This window comes from Hemibagrus wyckioides, linkage group LG28 (assembly GCF_019097595.1).
Source record: "Hemibagrus wyckioides isolate EC202008001 linkage group LG28, SWU_Hwy_1.0, whole genome shotgun sequence".
Lineage (NCBI taxonomy): Eukaryota > Metazoa > Chordata > Actinopteri > Siluriformes > Bagridae > Hemibagrus > Hemibagrus wyckioides.
Window position 1 is genome coordinate 13,502,655 of NC_080737.1, and position 16,557 is coordinate 13,519,211.

General features: G+C 40.6%; 1 protein-coding gene across 4 annotated transcripts in view; it reads right to left on the minus strand.

Moving 5' to 3' along the window:
- Positions 1-16,557, minus strand: part of cita (citron rho-interacting serine/threonine kinase a) — an 89,957-nt gene that overhangs the window by 72,344 nt on the left and 1,056 nt on the right. For all 4 annotated transcript variants that reach the window (XM_058382708.1, XM_058382706.1, XM_058382707.1 and 1 more), the window contains exons 2-9: positions 14,139-14,239; positions 13,544-13,676; positions 13,228-13,403; positions 12,842-12,943; positions 5,530-5,672; positions 3,077-3,170; positions 2,707-2,913; positions 2,077-2,230 (exon numbers count right to left, since the gene is read on the minus strand). In XM_058382708.1, the coding sequence (XP_058238691.1) occupies positions 2,077-2,230; positions 2,707-2,913; positions 3,077-3,170; positions 5,530-5,672; positions 12,842-12,943; positions 13,228-13,403; positions 13,544-13,676; positions 14,139-14,237 (1,108 nt within the window). In that variant the 5' untranslated portion in view covers positions 14,238-14,239. The remainder of the gene's footprint in view (positions 1-2,076; positions 2,231-2,706; positions 2,914-3,076; positions 3,171-5,529; positions 5,673-12,841; positions 12,944-13,227; positions 13,404-13,543; positions 13,677-14,138; positions 14,240-16,557) is intronic.

Consider the following 16,557-nt stretch of genomic DNA (forward strand, 5'->3'; position numbering starts at 1 on the left):
ATCAATGAGCCTTGGCCGCCCATGACCCTATCACAGGTTCACCACTGTTCCTTCCTTCCTCCACTTTTGATAGATACTGACCACTGCAGACCGGGAACACCCCACAAGAGCTGCAGTTTTGGAGACGCTCTGATCCAGTCGTCTAGCCATCACAATTTAGCCCTTGTCAAACTCGCTCAAATCCTTACGCTTGCTTCTAACACATCAACTTTGAGGACAAAATGTTCACCTGCTGCCTAATATATCCCACCCACTAACAGGTGCCATGATGAGGAGATAATCAGTGTTATTCACTTCACCTGTCACTGCTCATAATGTTATGGTTGATCCATGGTATGGTAAGCATGGTACTAGCAATTTACTTTCCTAGTAAAATTATTATAGCCATTTAACTGTTAAGAACTTATACTTTATATCAAACCATTTGGAATAAGACTTGTATGTGTTTTAAAATTGACGAAGCCCAATGGGCTTGAAGTTAATTTAATCACTTTTGTGTTACTGACTATTAATAGCTGCAAAGTAGGCAACTGTTAGCTAAGAAATACAAGCGAGACACAAAGCCACACCATATTATGGCTATACTTAGGGTTTAGATTATGAACTTAGCTAACATCCTGCAGAATGGTTAAAATTCACACTGGAACATTGGAGTCTAAGGTGAAAGGTGCTGCAGAGACTGCAGAGCTTCATTACATAGGAGTATACTAGAAGCGGCACCACTCTGTCGCTCAAACACTGTTATTACTGTGAAAATATAGCCGAATTGTTGGCCACACACTACAGATATATGAGACTGAGACTAGGTTTGTGTGCAAGATGTTTCTTTCTTAGTAACTGATCCACATATTTATTCCTAACATGTTCATCAGGTTGCCTTTACACTGTCACTACATGCAACTCGTTAGCAGTGATGGAGACGAAAAGTATGTTTTGATGACACCCAGGCAAATTTGACGAAACTGATCATTTGCACGATTTTTTTTTTTAAATATGATTTATGGTGCTCCTTATCGATGTTCCCATATTTCAAACAAGCAAGCAAATTCATGAAGTCCTGAAATATTATCTGTCGGGAACCTTCTGAAGCATGGAGTACTAACTAGATTTCTGTAATCATTTCCCCCTTCGGCAAATACTTTCGAGGCTTTCAGCTTTTGAAAGAATGCTCCAAAATTCCACCACACACATTTTTCAGGACAGCATGACAGCAAGACAGAAGCTGTTCTGAAACTAAACTCAGACACACTATTATTAGATACAGGCTGTTAATATGATGTTCAGTGTTTCCATAATAATGTTCCCACTGTTTTTGTTGTCCTGTATAAATCAACTATATTAAGCATTATAAGCCTAATGATCATTACATGGTATGATGAGCAGTGCTTACAACCCCCCTATGCCCCAGTCAACACCCCCACAACACCCGCAAGTGGTTCAGGAATTAAATTATTGCTGGAACAATGTGCTTTTATGTATGCTCCATATCTTCAAATCAATACCAATGGTACAACTAATCATCTTTTTTTTTCATTAATATATGTAACACAAATGCAGTATCCTGTATTTTCTCCCATAAATTATCAGCACTGGATGTGTGAAGGACTATATATAGTATTCGTGTGGGTGGATGTGTGTATAAGATGTGTTGCATTGTCTGGGCAGAAACAATCAGGATGTCCCTCTGAGAACACCTGCATGCCTCATAACGCATAAACGTTGACGCGGACATTCATACACTAGACACACAGTAACCCAATTCACCCCAAAATCCACCCACTACACTCCATTAGCAAGCTAATCCTCTGATAACGCCCAACAATAGCGATCGTTAGGGACGCAAATCAAGAAATGGCCAACAGCTACATGGTGTTCATTCTCTAAACCAACTGCTGCATTTTGCTTAGCACAAACTGGGCCTCCATCAGTCCAAAGCTTTCAGATGAGTAACCACCAGTCCTCTTTTAGCTCTGAAGGTGATCTCTCTGAAACAGCACTGAGTATAGCCCATAAACTATTCCTAAAGATAGCACAATTTATGTAAACTGCCCTAAGGGGACACTGTTAAATCCTCACCATGTCTGAGGCTGCTCCAGTCGACAGTGGAGAAGAAGGGGTGGGAGCGCAGGCCCTCGTAGCCGAGCCGTTCCCGTGCCACACACAGCAAACTCTGCACGAGATCCACGAACTGAGAGCTGGCCTTGGGATCCTCAGGGAACTTCAGATAACGCTTGGAGGTAAAGAAACAGCTTGAATATGAGGCATGTGAGGATATTATTTTCACATGGAGATCAATGCTTATCCTTGCATCATGGTTTAATGTACATAAACAATGAAACGAGACATGCTGTAATAGGAAAATAATCAGTGACATGGTGTTGTCATTTCTTGAATTTAACTTAAGGAGACATTTTATTACATGAATACCAACCTGCAAAATTACAATATTTATATGTCATTAAAAATGCATTTTATTTATTGTACATTGTAGGTTAACTTGAAAAAACCCTTTAGGCATAATAATATGAAGCAAAAGATTATAAATTAATCATAAAGTATACTTGATAGTCATCATATGGCCTTGATAAGCTGACAAATCCTCAGTGCACAAACGTATGGCTAAATAAAAACAACAACATCATCAACATCATCAACAAACAAAAAAAAGAAATACACGTCTGAGAGAACCGTTTCTGCTGGTCTTACCTGGAAGTTCATAATGTTGTTGATGGTTTTCGCCGAGGTCCCATCAGTAAAAGGTGACTTCATGTAGATCATTTCGTAAGCAATAACCCCCAAAGACCACCAGTCACACTCGGGACCGTAACTGGCATGAGAACCCCCATTCAAGGCTGAGAGAACCTCTGGAGCCAGGAAGTCCTGTGTGCCCACTGGAAGCTTGCAGAAGCGCACCTAAACCACCATCAGTTTTAATAGTAAGCTCTTCATCGCCATCATCATAATACCACAAACTGCAGAAGTACATTAATCTGGTCATTTAATTACATGGCTCATTCTAAACGTGACAAAAGCTAATGCCAGGACATTATTTCTCATTGTTAAAGGATAAGATTACCGATTTATCTGCAGTCAGTTTGGAAGCAGAGCCGAAGTCTGCCAGCTTAATGTGTCCCGTACGGTCAATAAGAACGTTCTCTGGTTTTATGTCCCTGTAAAGAAAAAGTATAGTTTTAATAAAAGTAAATAGAGTGAAAAAATATACCACAATCCCCAAAAAATTGTGACTCCTTTAAACGTATAATCAAAGTAAAACGACTTTAAAAAGACTAATACAGTGATATGTGAAAGAGAAAATGGCAAGCATTGATATAAACATCTAATGAATCTTGCATATTGTCAATATAATATTACCTAGTGGTAATTATCACATTAATCAGGGAATATGGCTTCCACTCTCGTTATTCAGCAGCGTATAAATTAACACTTGATCCAGCACTTCCTATTATTTAGCATTTTTCACTTACAGACAGTTACTCATGCTCACAACTTACTGAAGCCACGTGATTTTAAATCAAGGTTATGAAATGGTGAAAACTGACACTGCTACCTAATGACACTGAATTTTTATCAACATTTTTCTCCCAAAATGGGTCACTTGACAATTCTTTCGCTCCAGACAGCTCCCAATCAGGTAAGGTCCAACTCTTGCTGCCTAATATACACCTTAAAGTCAGCTACTGCTGCTTATGCAGCATCACAGGCAGCTTCGCACATTCAGAGGGAAGATGTACCTGCCCTCTTCCACATACATGAGCTCACAGATGCCCATGATTATCTAGCGTCATCATAGCTGACAGGGCAGAGAGAGTATGCTATCACTCCCACCTCGAGATCACAGTCAAGACTGATCGCTTGGCTCCTGGCCACAGAATATCCAGACAATTAGGCACACACTTTTCTGTTGTGTCACTCCGGAGCGCAAATTTCTTTTGAGGGTATTTACCCCCAAAGGCATAAATTTCAGCCTGACATATTATGGTTACATCAGAACTACCTTACATTGGAATTGCTCAAAAAAAAAAATTTTCAGATTATATGTAACTGAGAGATACCTCAGGTTTAATCAACACTCGCCATGTACACTATATTGCCAAAAGTATTCGCTCACCTGCCTTGACTTGCATATGAACTTAAGTGACATCCCATTCCTAATCCATAGGGTTCAATATGACGTCGGTCCACCCTTTGCAGCTATAACAGCTTCAACTCTTCTGGGAAGGCTGTCCACAAGGTTTAGGAGTGTGTTTATGGGAATTTTTGACCATTCTTCCAGAAGCGCATTTGTGAGGTCACACACTGATGTTGGACGAGAAGGCCTGGCTCTCAGTCTCAGGCTCTAATTCATCCCAAAGGCGTTCTATCGGGTTGAGGTCAGGACTCTGTGCAGGCCAGTCAAGTTCATCCACACCAGACTCTGTCATCCATGTCTTTATGGACCTTGCTTTGGTCACTGGTGCACAGTCATGTTGGAAGAGGAAGGGGCCAGCTCCAAACTGTTCCCACAAAGTTGGGAGCATGGAATTGTCCAAAATGTCTTGGTATGCTGAAGCATTCAGAGTTCCTTTCACTGGAACTAAGGGGCCAAGCCCAGCTCTTGAAAAACAACCCCACACCATAATCCCCCCTCCACCAAACTTTACACTTGGCACAATGCAGTCAGACAAGTACCGTTCTCCTGGCAACTGCCAAACCCAGACTCGTCCATCAGATTGCCAGATGGAGAAGCGCGATTCGTCACTCCAGAGAACGCGTCTCCACTGCTCTAGAGTCCAGTGGCGGCGTGCTTTACACCACTGCATCCGACGCTTTGCATTGCACTTGGTGATGTATGGCTTGGATGCAGCTGCTCGGCCATGGAAACCCATTCCATGAAGCTCTCTGCGCACTGTTCTTGAGCTAATCTGAAGGCCACATGAAGTTTGGAGGTCTGTAGCGATTGACTCTGCAGAAAGTTGGCGACCTCTTCGCACTATGCGCCTCAGCATCCGCTGACCCCGCTCCATCAGTTTACGTGGCCTACCACTTCGCGGCTGAGTTGCTGTCGTTCCCAAACACTTCCACATTCTTATAATACAGCTGACAGTTGACTGTGGAATATTTAGGAGCGAGGAAATTTCACGACTGGATTTGTTGCACAGGTGGCATCCTATCACAGTTCCACGCTGGAATTCACTGAGCTCCTGAGAGCGACCCATTCTTTCACAAATGTTTGTAAAAACAGTCTGCATGCCTAGATGCTTGATTTTATACACCTGTGGCCATGGAAGTGATTGGAACACCTGACTCTGATTATTTGGATGGGTGAGCGAATACTTTTGGCAATATAGTGTATGTGCAACTCTCCCGTAACTTCTGATTAGCGTTCAAGTCTGGATATAATGGATATATATTTGGGTAATTGTATGAAGTGAATTATACCTGTAACCGAACTACTTCTCAGCTCGTTCTTTCTCTTTCAATGATATGCTTTTCCCCAGCACCCCAAACCCTCAAAACAAAGCAGCTCACCTATGGACGTATCCCATCTGGTGCACAGTGTGGATGGCCTGCACCAGCTCTGCCAGATAAAACTGAGCCATCGACTCGTCGAACTGATCCTCGTATCTGTTCAGCAGTGCCATGAGATCTCCTCCAGGTAGGTATTCCATCACCTACAGGCACAAATCCAGATAACGTTCTGCGCTTAGGGAGATTAGAGCATAGCACATACACACACATATACACACACAGAGCCACAAGCACAGCGCATCTGTTTACACCTGTCTCTATTAAGGTTCTGCAGCAGGTGGATTAGAATTAAGTGCTTCTGATGCTCAGCCTGTGAGGCTCAGCAGCACCGATAAGCTGGCTGGTGAGAATAGGTCAATGTGCTAGTGTGAGCAGTTCCTTTCCTCTCCGAGTAATAAAAGCAAAGGACATGATGCATGCAGCTCAAAAACATCACGGTATCGACTAATAACAAGCTGAGGCACAGGCCTGTCCTTGGAGAAAGCACCAATAAGGGTCGTTTATGTTTAAGAACCGAGAATCTGAATCAAAAAGGGTCAAATAATTGTGTGTGATTAGACGTTCGAGTGATAATTACCCAGTTAACTAATTGGCTTAAGTGGCAACTTGAGAAACGGCAATTCAGCTTTTTATAGTCCTCCACAGCCTGCAAGATGACTTGAAATTGCACCAAAAACACTGACAAGCCTACTCATTTCCAAACTACGACCCCACCCATTGCTTTTAAAAGATAAATGACAGAGCTATGCAAAGCTTATTACAGGAAGTTTAATGTCAGGAAATAGCTTGATTCATTGTATGGCAACAGAGTGAATCATGTACTTATTACCGGCCTAGAAATACCTTCAATTATTACAAACTGCACATTTAATCTACCCCACACAACAAGAGCATTACCTAAACACCACAGGCTACAGTTAGTATGAATGGCTCAAGGGGCAATGACTGTATCTGGCGATCAGTTCAAGTACAATGCCATTCAGCTGCAATTACAGACAGACAAAGTTACCAGATCTGTCATTTATCCACTGGACTAGGACAGGAGTATGGGATTATTTTGTTTTAATGTAAAGGTTGGGGGTTGAGTATTCTCTGTACCTTCGTGGTAAACCATATACAAAATTCCTTCTTCCAAAAATGACCCCCTGATCATCACGAAGGAACACTGCCATGTGTCAATATAAGCTGTGTAAATCACGAGTGCCAGGATTTACGTGAAACAGTAATGAAACAAATAATCAACACCCAAATCAACCTGAAGCAGAGTTACTGTTCCCACAACAAAGTGGATTATTTTTCACATCATACTTTATTAATAGGATTTAGTTACATAAACAGCATAACAGTTTAGATTATAGATCTAAGAAAATCACATAGATCTAAGAAAATCACATACACTAGACTGACAAAAAGTTTTGGGACACCCCTCCAAATCAATGAATTCAGGTGTTGTTTTTCAGGGGTTGGGCTCAGCCCCTTAGATCCAGTGAAAGGAACTCTTAATGCTTCAGCGTACCAAGACATTTGGGACAATTTTATGCTCCCAACTTTGTGGGAACAGTTTGGGGATGACCCCTTCCTGTTCCAATATGACTGTGCACCAGCGCACAAAGCAAGGTCCATAAAGACATGGATGTGTGAGTTTGGTGTGGAGGAACTTGACTGGCCTGTACAGAGTCCTGACCTCAACCTGATAGAACCTTTGGGATGGATTAGAGCGGAGACTGTGAGCCAGGCCTTCTCGTCCAACATCAGTGTCTGACCTCACAAATGCGCTTCTAGAGGAATGGTCAAAAATTCCCATAAACACACTCCTAAACCTTGTGGAAAGCTGTTAGTGCAGGCCAACTCCATATTACATTCAAGTGCATGTAAAGTCAGACGTCCCAGTTTTGGCCTGGCTCACAGTCTCCACTCTAATTCATCCCATAGGTGTTCTATCAGGTACACAGTCATGATAGAACAGGAAGGGGTCATCCCCAAACTGTTCCCACAAAGTTGGGAGCATGCAATTGTACAAAATGTCATGGTATACTGAAGCATTAAGAGTTCCTTTCACTGGAACTAAGGGGCCGAGCCCAACCCCTGAATTCAATGATTTGGAGGGGTGTCCCAAAACTTTTGGCAGTATAAGCGTATTTTGCAATATTTCTATTTGTTCTAACAAGTTGGTTCCTTTTATCACTCCCGTTATCTATGTAACACTATGCTTTTATATCCATTAATTATTAGTCTTAAATAAATGTGGAGCTTGATTGTGCTGATATTACAGAAACAGTATGGTACTGAAACAGATGCATCAAATATCACGCTTTCCTTACATTGCTACATGCTTACAGCAAAAGTATTAGATAACTGATAAATAACTTTGATCAAAATAAAAGTTTGGTACCTTTCAGATTGGTTATTACACAAACTCATTCAATATGCAAAAACTGTCATGCATTATTCATAAGACCCGGCAGCAACATGCTTATATAAAGTTATCTCTTTATCTTAGTTCAGTTGCCTGGGTTCGGGATGTCAGAACGTATTCCACGTTAAGTGCTTGAAATTTCCATAGTGTTCGCACATCCACTGCCTAATACCTGTCTTTCAGATAAATGACATTTGTCTTCACGCAGGACGCAGAGGACAAACTGGAGATGGTAGATGTGGATCTCGGACTGATAGCGGGAGTAGCAATTACTGAGATGTGTGTCTAAGAGAACACAGTAACAATATAATCTGGTCAGACCAAACCAAAATAGAAGTCAGGTTTGTTTGCGCAATCATGACTAAGTACACTGCGAAGGTTGGGAGCGTCATGATATGAGACATCGACGGAAACATGAATGAAGCTGGGACTCAAGGGAGCGATGGACATACAGCTACGGCTACATGCAGCTAAAATAACTCTAGAAGCTTGGGTGATCTATAAATTGATCTCTTGAACTATAAATATAGGTTTCAAGTGATAATTTATAGATTTTGCCGATCCATCAGAGGGGAGTTCATAACCACTGGGAATTGTTGATGATTTGCCAAGACTACAACTAAATCGCTTATTAATGCCATAACCACAAACAACAGCTTTGCGACAAAGTACTAAATGTCATTTTGATTATTTTTTCCCCTCTTATATCTTTGTTTATGCCTAAAATACAGACAAGTACTTTTTTATTCATTAGTCAAAGACATTGTGTGCGCAAAGGATACACATTAAAGATATATTAAATAACAAAATCAAAAGTGTATGAATGTTTATTCCCCCTCGTTGTATGTGATATAACTGCAGCCCTACTGCTGATGCCTGCACTATCTTGTCAGTGTAGTATTATAAAGTAACTGAAATTCAATTTCAAGTTTCCAATTGCGATCGCCCACTTTTCATTCCTCTCAAACGTGCAGCTCGGATGCGTGTCGGATCTGCTCTGTTCTGAGAGACAGGGTGCCAGATGCTTGCTCGGCCCTGTGTGCAGTTGGATGCGATATGTCTGATTCAGTATGGCGTCATCGCGCTCATGACTCCATTTTTCGGGCAAACGCATTCACATGGAGAAGAGTCTCTGATTCAGGACCTTTCAGAGAGTCAGTGGTAAACACCCTGAAGCTAGGCATGCACAACACCACAGAAGCATACAGAGACCACCGGGTTTCCAGAATGGGCACTCTGCAGAGCTCTGTGTGTGTGTGTGTGTGTGTAAATGCGTCACCACACAGTCTCAAAGCTCCTGTGTGTTTTTTAGGGAATGTGAGCGAGGCAACACACACGCAGCATGAATGGAAGGCGAAGCTGCCAGACCATAAACGGCAGCCGCAGCATTCTAGCCCACGTTACCTAGCAACAAGGTAGTGAGGTTCTTTTAAGCTCAGACAATGACAGATTTGGGGGGGGGGGGTATGTTTGCTTGTTTCCTTCTTTTGTTTTTATTTTTATTTAGTATGCACAGGTCGTGATTTAGGAAGCGGCCAGTGAGAAGAGGGCGGATGGGAGTTTACTCTGGAATAAGAAAAATCATTAGTGCAGATAGAACTGTCTGTGTTTACTCTCATGAGACTCCCGCTTTTGTGCTGCAGGCTTTCAAATCTCACCACACCCCGCACACAAGAGCAGGGGCTTCACAGGGGCTTTCGCACAAACCAAATCCATTCTCACGGTACGTCAAAACATATGTGCAAGGGAGGAATTAACGAAGTGCAGCCACATAAATCCAGTGCTTTGTGAAAACACCGGTTTAGAGGGAGACGAAATGCACGTTGGAGACTTCACAAACTTATCGAACCTGTTAACTGCCATCACGTCCTTTAAACTCTTAACATAAACATGTTAAGGATAGTGTAGCATTCCCAAGTGCTGCGAAAGGGAAAAGTCTGATTTCTTCTCAGGATATCAGGCTACCCAATTATGTGGAATTTGATTCAAATTCTTTATCCATCTTAAAGCAACCCCATTAAATACCTTAAATATTTTTGCACTAAATGTAAAAAAAAATCTGTATCTTCCAAATGTCACACACTGAATATAACAGCGACATGATTATGTTCCTTGTTATGTAATAACTTGAGTTCTGTCTGACATTTTCTGTAGAATACTTGGCAATGTTAGAAACTGTAGTGTGTGTATATACAGGGTTTTAGAGTAACCGCCTGGTGCTTGGGGGCAAAACTGAAGCAGACAAGTGACAGATTAAGACACTGTGTAGACACTAGAAAAGTTTAGACAAGAAACCTTCATGACTCTTTCTTCCCGCTCTTGCAACTAATGTGAAAATGTCCAGGAAAACGTTTCTAGCGCCTACATTTAAACTAAAACAGCTTTATCCCCCTGAACATCATCATAAAACCCTATAAAACACTCACCATAAAACCCTTATATATACCCTTAAATATAAATATAAAACCAGGCATAACATTATGACCGCCTGCCTAATATTGTGTTGGTCTCCCTGACCCGTCATGCCCTGTGTATTCTGACACCTTTCTATCAGAACCAGCATTGACTTCTTCAGCAATTTGAGCAACAGTAGTTCGTCTGTTGGATCGCCTTCGCTCCCCACGTGCATCAATGACCCATGGTCACCCGTGACCCTGTCGCCAGTTCACCACTGTTCCTTCCTTGGACCACTTTTGATAGATACTGACCACTGCAGACCGGGAACACCCCACAAGAGCTGCAGTTTTGGAGATGCTCTGATCCAGTCGTCTAGCCATCACAATTCGGCCCTTGTCAAACTCGCTCAAATCCTTACGCTTGTCCATTTTTCCTGCTTCTAACATCAACTTTGAGGACAAAATGTTCACTTGCTGCCTAATATATCCCACCCACTAACAGGTGCCATGATGAGGAGATCATCAGTGTTATTCACTTCACCTGTCACTGCTCATAATGTTATGCCTGATCAATATATATATATATATATATATATATATATATATATATATATATATATATATATATATATATATATATGCTCTCCAGGATGGTGGGTTAATATCAGAGAGTTCAAAACACCTGCACAGCTGTCAGTCATTTTAGATTAATATGTTGATTGCGTGACGTTTTTACTGGGGGGAAAAAAAACAAAAGGCTGATGTTTTTGTTGTAGTTTGCACACACTGTTCAAATCTGTATACAATCTATCAGATGCAATTAGCCTGACTGTGTGAATTAATCCTTTGTGAAGATTTCTAGCTAAATAGGCTCAACAAAAAAAAAAGGTGTTAAATAAAAACTAATCTCGAACGTTAAGATCCATGATTAAAAAACATGATAAGAGCTCAGTGTTGCTCTCCTGCTACTTTCTTTGCGGCAGCGAATTATAAGCTCATGAATATTCAGATGCATCTGAGTACTAAATATTTAATGAAATTCAAATTGGAATGCATTTTTAAAAGGATCTGACAGCCCTACCTGTACCCCCCCATGTGATTTCCTATTCTTTCTAACCCCGTTATAGCCAGTCTTTAAAGAGAGACTTCTCTAATCTCTAATGTGTCCTGTCTCTAGTGATGCAGGGGGTAAACCATTTATTCGTAGGAAAGAAAATAACAGATATAATCTGGCAACCAGGCCTCTTTGCAGTGTCTTTGATCAAATGTTTGTGTGCTTGATGAGGTAATCTGCATGCCAGGACTTATGTGTGTGCATTTGAAATAAGACCAGAGAAGGTTAAGAGTCCCTCTACTGGTCATAATAAACATGGCAATGAGACGAGAAGCGACATCTGAATATCCTACTTCACAGTAACCTTGTTCAACATTTACAGCATTTAGTAGATGTCTGTTATCCTCTTGGGCCACCGTTAATATCTCAGTGGCACACAAAGTGTGTGCAGGACAAACAGATTAGCAGTAAAGAACACCAGCAGGATGACGCATCGGTCAGTATTAACGTGATGATTCTCAGAAATTAACCAAAAGCTTTATGAGTGTCCATATTTCTCTGTTTCATGTTTCACAAGAGAACTAGCAGCTTTCATTCTGGCTGTCTGGGTCACAGTGACACAAAGAAATGAGCTGAATGCAGTGTCCGAGGCAGCCTATGTTAAAGTCCTTTTAATTTGCTGAAAACAGTCCTAGCACATGAATACCTTTATTACCTTCTGATGTCATTCCTTACCACTTTCCATGACACTAATTATAAACAGCCTGTTCATTCCATTCAGTCTGACCTACAGGTGTTCATAATGCTGTATTGTTAGTGCCCGGCACTGTCCAAGAGGCAGATTGATCTGACTATTCAAACCATGGCTGCTCTGTTAGTCGCCTTTTAAGAAAAATGCTCTTATGTAAGCTCTGTTTCAGCTCCACAAAGGAAATTAGCCGTGACTGTATGCCAATGTTGCTACTGTTTCAAGATCCATAATGATCATGTGCTTCAGCTGTTAAACATTACATATGACTTGTTGCACATATGTGAAAATCTTTACACAATGCATCCTTTTTTCCCATCTAATTAATATTGATTTAATTCTTCTATTAATTATTATACTTGCTGTTTCATAATTTTGCCCTTAAATTGATCAGAGGTTCAGCTGAAGTCTTTATTTTTTAACACAAAGCTGCTTTATAACCCAAAAAAAAAAAATTCTTTCCGTGCTTGATATATCTATTGCCTTACAACATGCAGCATTCCTCACGATTGTGAAGCTTGAAACAGGAAGTCACATGACACTCTGAAACAAGTCATGTTATTTGGGATGGGCTTCCTTTCACACATGGTGCGACCCTCACCAGAGGTCATGTGAAGCTCAGAGATGAATTCCGCACTTGGGATTCCTAGCACCGCGTCATATCACTGAACCCCACTGGAAAAGAAAACTCAGCTTACCAGGTAGACGTTATCCTGGTCCTGAAAAGCATGCTGCAGCTGTGGGATCCAGGGACTGGTACCGAGAGCCAGAATGGCCCGCTCCTCCTCATAAAACGCCACCTAGAGGAAAGACAAGGTAAACAAATGCAGAGAGTGTGTTGAAGTTACGATTTTATCCCAATTTTGGAAAGGAAAAACTCCCTGTGATGATATGGGGAAGAAACCTTGAGAGGAACCAGGCTTAGAAGGGAACCCATCCTCATTTAGGTGACACTGGACAGTAAATAATGTAAATGTAACTAAATAATGTCCTTTCTACAAGGGCCCACATCTCAGACTCTTTACCTGAAATATCTAATAATTCATACTAGTTCAGCCACATCAGTAATACACAGGTAACTCACGTTGTCCTGTGTGCGCAGTGTGTCCTTGTCCATCACCTTCATGGCATATACATCTCCTGTTGCCTTCTCTTTCACCACCTGCACCTCGGCAAAGCGGCCACGACCAACCACTGCTCTCACCTCGAAATCCTTCTTAGACGGCTGCAGCTGCTGGAGCTCTGCCACCACATCTGAGACTGACACACACAAACACAACCCGATAAATGAAAATCTCTATATCGTGATCCGATTTGAATTGTAAATTAAGGACTTTATCTCGGTAAATGAAAAATTAATGTGAGCAAGCACAGGCATTAACTCCCTAAATAGCACTTACATTTGTTGACAAATCTGGCCACATGTTTGATTTTCATGAGCTCTGGAGAGCTGCACTCCTGATAGAGCAGAAGCAAAGCATCCAACAAGGTCTCCCTCCTCAACTCGCTTCCTCCATAAGTGCTGCTCTTCCCCTAGATCAGCATTACACAGATACAATATCACACAACAAACAGAGGCAGGAGATGATACAAGATTATAGACAATATTATAGATGATAGATTCCTCTCTAGTATTGTGTCTTGTGTCAGTATCTATCAAAAGTGGTCTAAGAAAGGAACAGTGGTGAACCAGTGACAGGGTCATGGGCGGCCAAGGCTAACTGATGCACGTGGGGACCGAAGGCTGGCCCGTGTGATCCGATCCAACAGACGAGCTACTGTTGCTCAGATTGCTAAAGAAGTTAATGCTGGTTCTGATAGAAAGGTGTCAGAATACACAGCAAAAAGGAGGACCAAAAAAATATTAGGCAGGTGGTCATAATGTTATGCCTGATCAGTGTTAATGTTGGATGACAGTTTTTTGGGTTTTTTTTTTTTTTTTACAGCAAAGTGACACAAGATGAAATTTCTTATTAAAAACGACTGATGTTTTACCTGTAAGAGCTGGTTAAGTCTTGAGCAGCGGCTTGTGATGGGCTCCACTGAGGCCAGGTCCTTAACGCTGCCATGTCCTCCATATTTAAACTTCAACATTGCTGGAGGAAAAATAGAAGTCACTTTACATGTCAGGTGCACTTTAAAGTAGCTGTGTGACTCTGTACAACACTGCTGATATGAAGAGATTAAAATAGTAGCTGTATTAGAGTTATACAAGGACACAGCTATATGGATATATAAGGACACAGCTGTATGGATATATAAGGACACAGCTGTATGGATATATAAGGACACAGCTGTATGGATATATAAGAATACAGTCTGTATGGATATATAAGGACACACCTGTATGGATATATAAGGATACAGCTGTATGGATATATAAGGATACAGTCTGTATGGATATATATGGACACAGCTGTATGGATATATAAGGATACAGTCTTTATGGATATATAAGGACACAGCTGTATGGATATATAAGGATACAGTCTGTATGGATATATAAGGGCACAGCTGTGTGGATATATAAGGATACAGTCTGTATGGATATATATGGGCACAGCTGTGTGGATATATAAGGATACAGTCTGTATGGATATATATGGGCACAGCTGTATGGATATATAAGGATACAGTCTTTATGGATATATAAGGACACAGCTGTATGGATATATAAGGATACAGTCTTTATGGATATATAAGGACACAGCTGTATGGATATATAAGGATACAGTCTGTATGGATATATAAGGACACACCTGTATGGATATATAAGGATACAGCTGTATGGATATATAAGGACACATCTGTATGGATATATAAGGATACAGTCTGTATGGATATATATGGACACAGCTGTATGGATATATAAGGATACAGCTGTATGGATATATATGGACACAGCTGTATGGATATATATGGACACAGCTGTATGGATATATATGGACACAGCTGTATGGATATATATGGACACAGCTGTATGGATATATAAGGACACAGGTGTATGGATATATAAGGGCACAGCTGTGTGGATATATAAGGATACAGTCTGTATGGATATATATGGGCACAGCTGTATGGATATATAAGGATACAGTCTTTATGGATATATAAGGACACAGCTGTATGGATATATAAGGACACAGCTGTATGGATATATAAGGATACAGTCTTTATGGATATATAAGGACACAGCTGTATGGATATATAAGAATACAGCTGTATGGATATATAAGGACACAGCTGTATGGATATATAAGGATACAGTCTGTATGGATATATAAGGACACAGCTGTATGGATATATAAGAATACAGCTGTATGGATATATAAGGACACAGCTGTATGGATATATAAGGACACAGCTGTATGGATATATATGGACACAGCTGTATGGATATATAAGGATACAGTCTGTATGGATATATATGGACACAGCTGTATGGATATATAAGGACACAGGTGTATGGATATATAAGGGCACAGCTGTGTGGATATATAAGGATACAGTCTGTATGGATATATATGGGCACAGCTGTATGGATATATAAGGATACAGTCTTTATGGATATATAAGGACACAGCTGTATGGATATATAAGGATACAGTCTTTATGGATATATAAGGACACAGCTGTATTGATATATAAGGATACAGTCTTTATGGACATAAGGACACAGCTGTATGGATATATAAGGATACAGTCTTTATGGATATATATGGGCACAGCTGTATGGATATATAAGGATACAGTCTTTATGGATATATAAGGACACAGCTGTATGGATATATAAGGATACAGTCTTTATGGATATATAAGGACACAGCTGTATGGATATATAAGGATACAGTCTTTATGGATATATAAGGACACAGCTGTATGGATATATAAGGATACAGTCTTTATGGATATATAAGGACACAGCTGTATGGATATATAAGGATACAGTCTTTATGGATATATAAGGACACAGCTGTATGGATATATAAGGATACAGTCTTTATGGATATATAAGGACACAGCTGTATGGATATATAAGGATACAGTCTGTATGGATATATAAGGACACACCTGTATGGATATATAAGGATACAGCTGTATGGATATATAAGGACACATCTGTATGGATATATAAGGATACAGTCTGTATGGATATATATGGACACAGCTGTATGGATATATAAGGATACAGCTGTATGGATATATATGGACACAGCTGTATGGATATATAAGGATACAGTCTGTATGGATATATATGGACACAGCTGTACGGATATATAAGGACACAGGTGTATGGATATATATGGACACAGCTGTATGGATATATAAGGACACAGTCTGTATGGATATATATGGGCACAGCTGTATGGATATATAAGGATACAGTCTGTATGGATATATATGGGCACAGCTG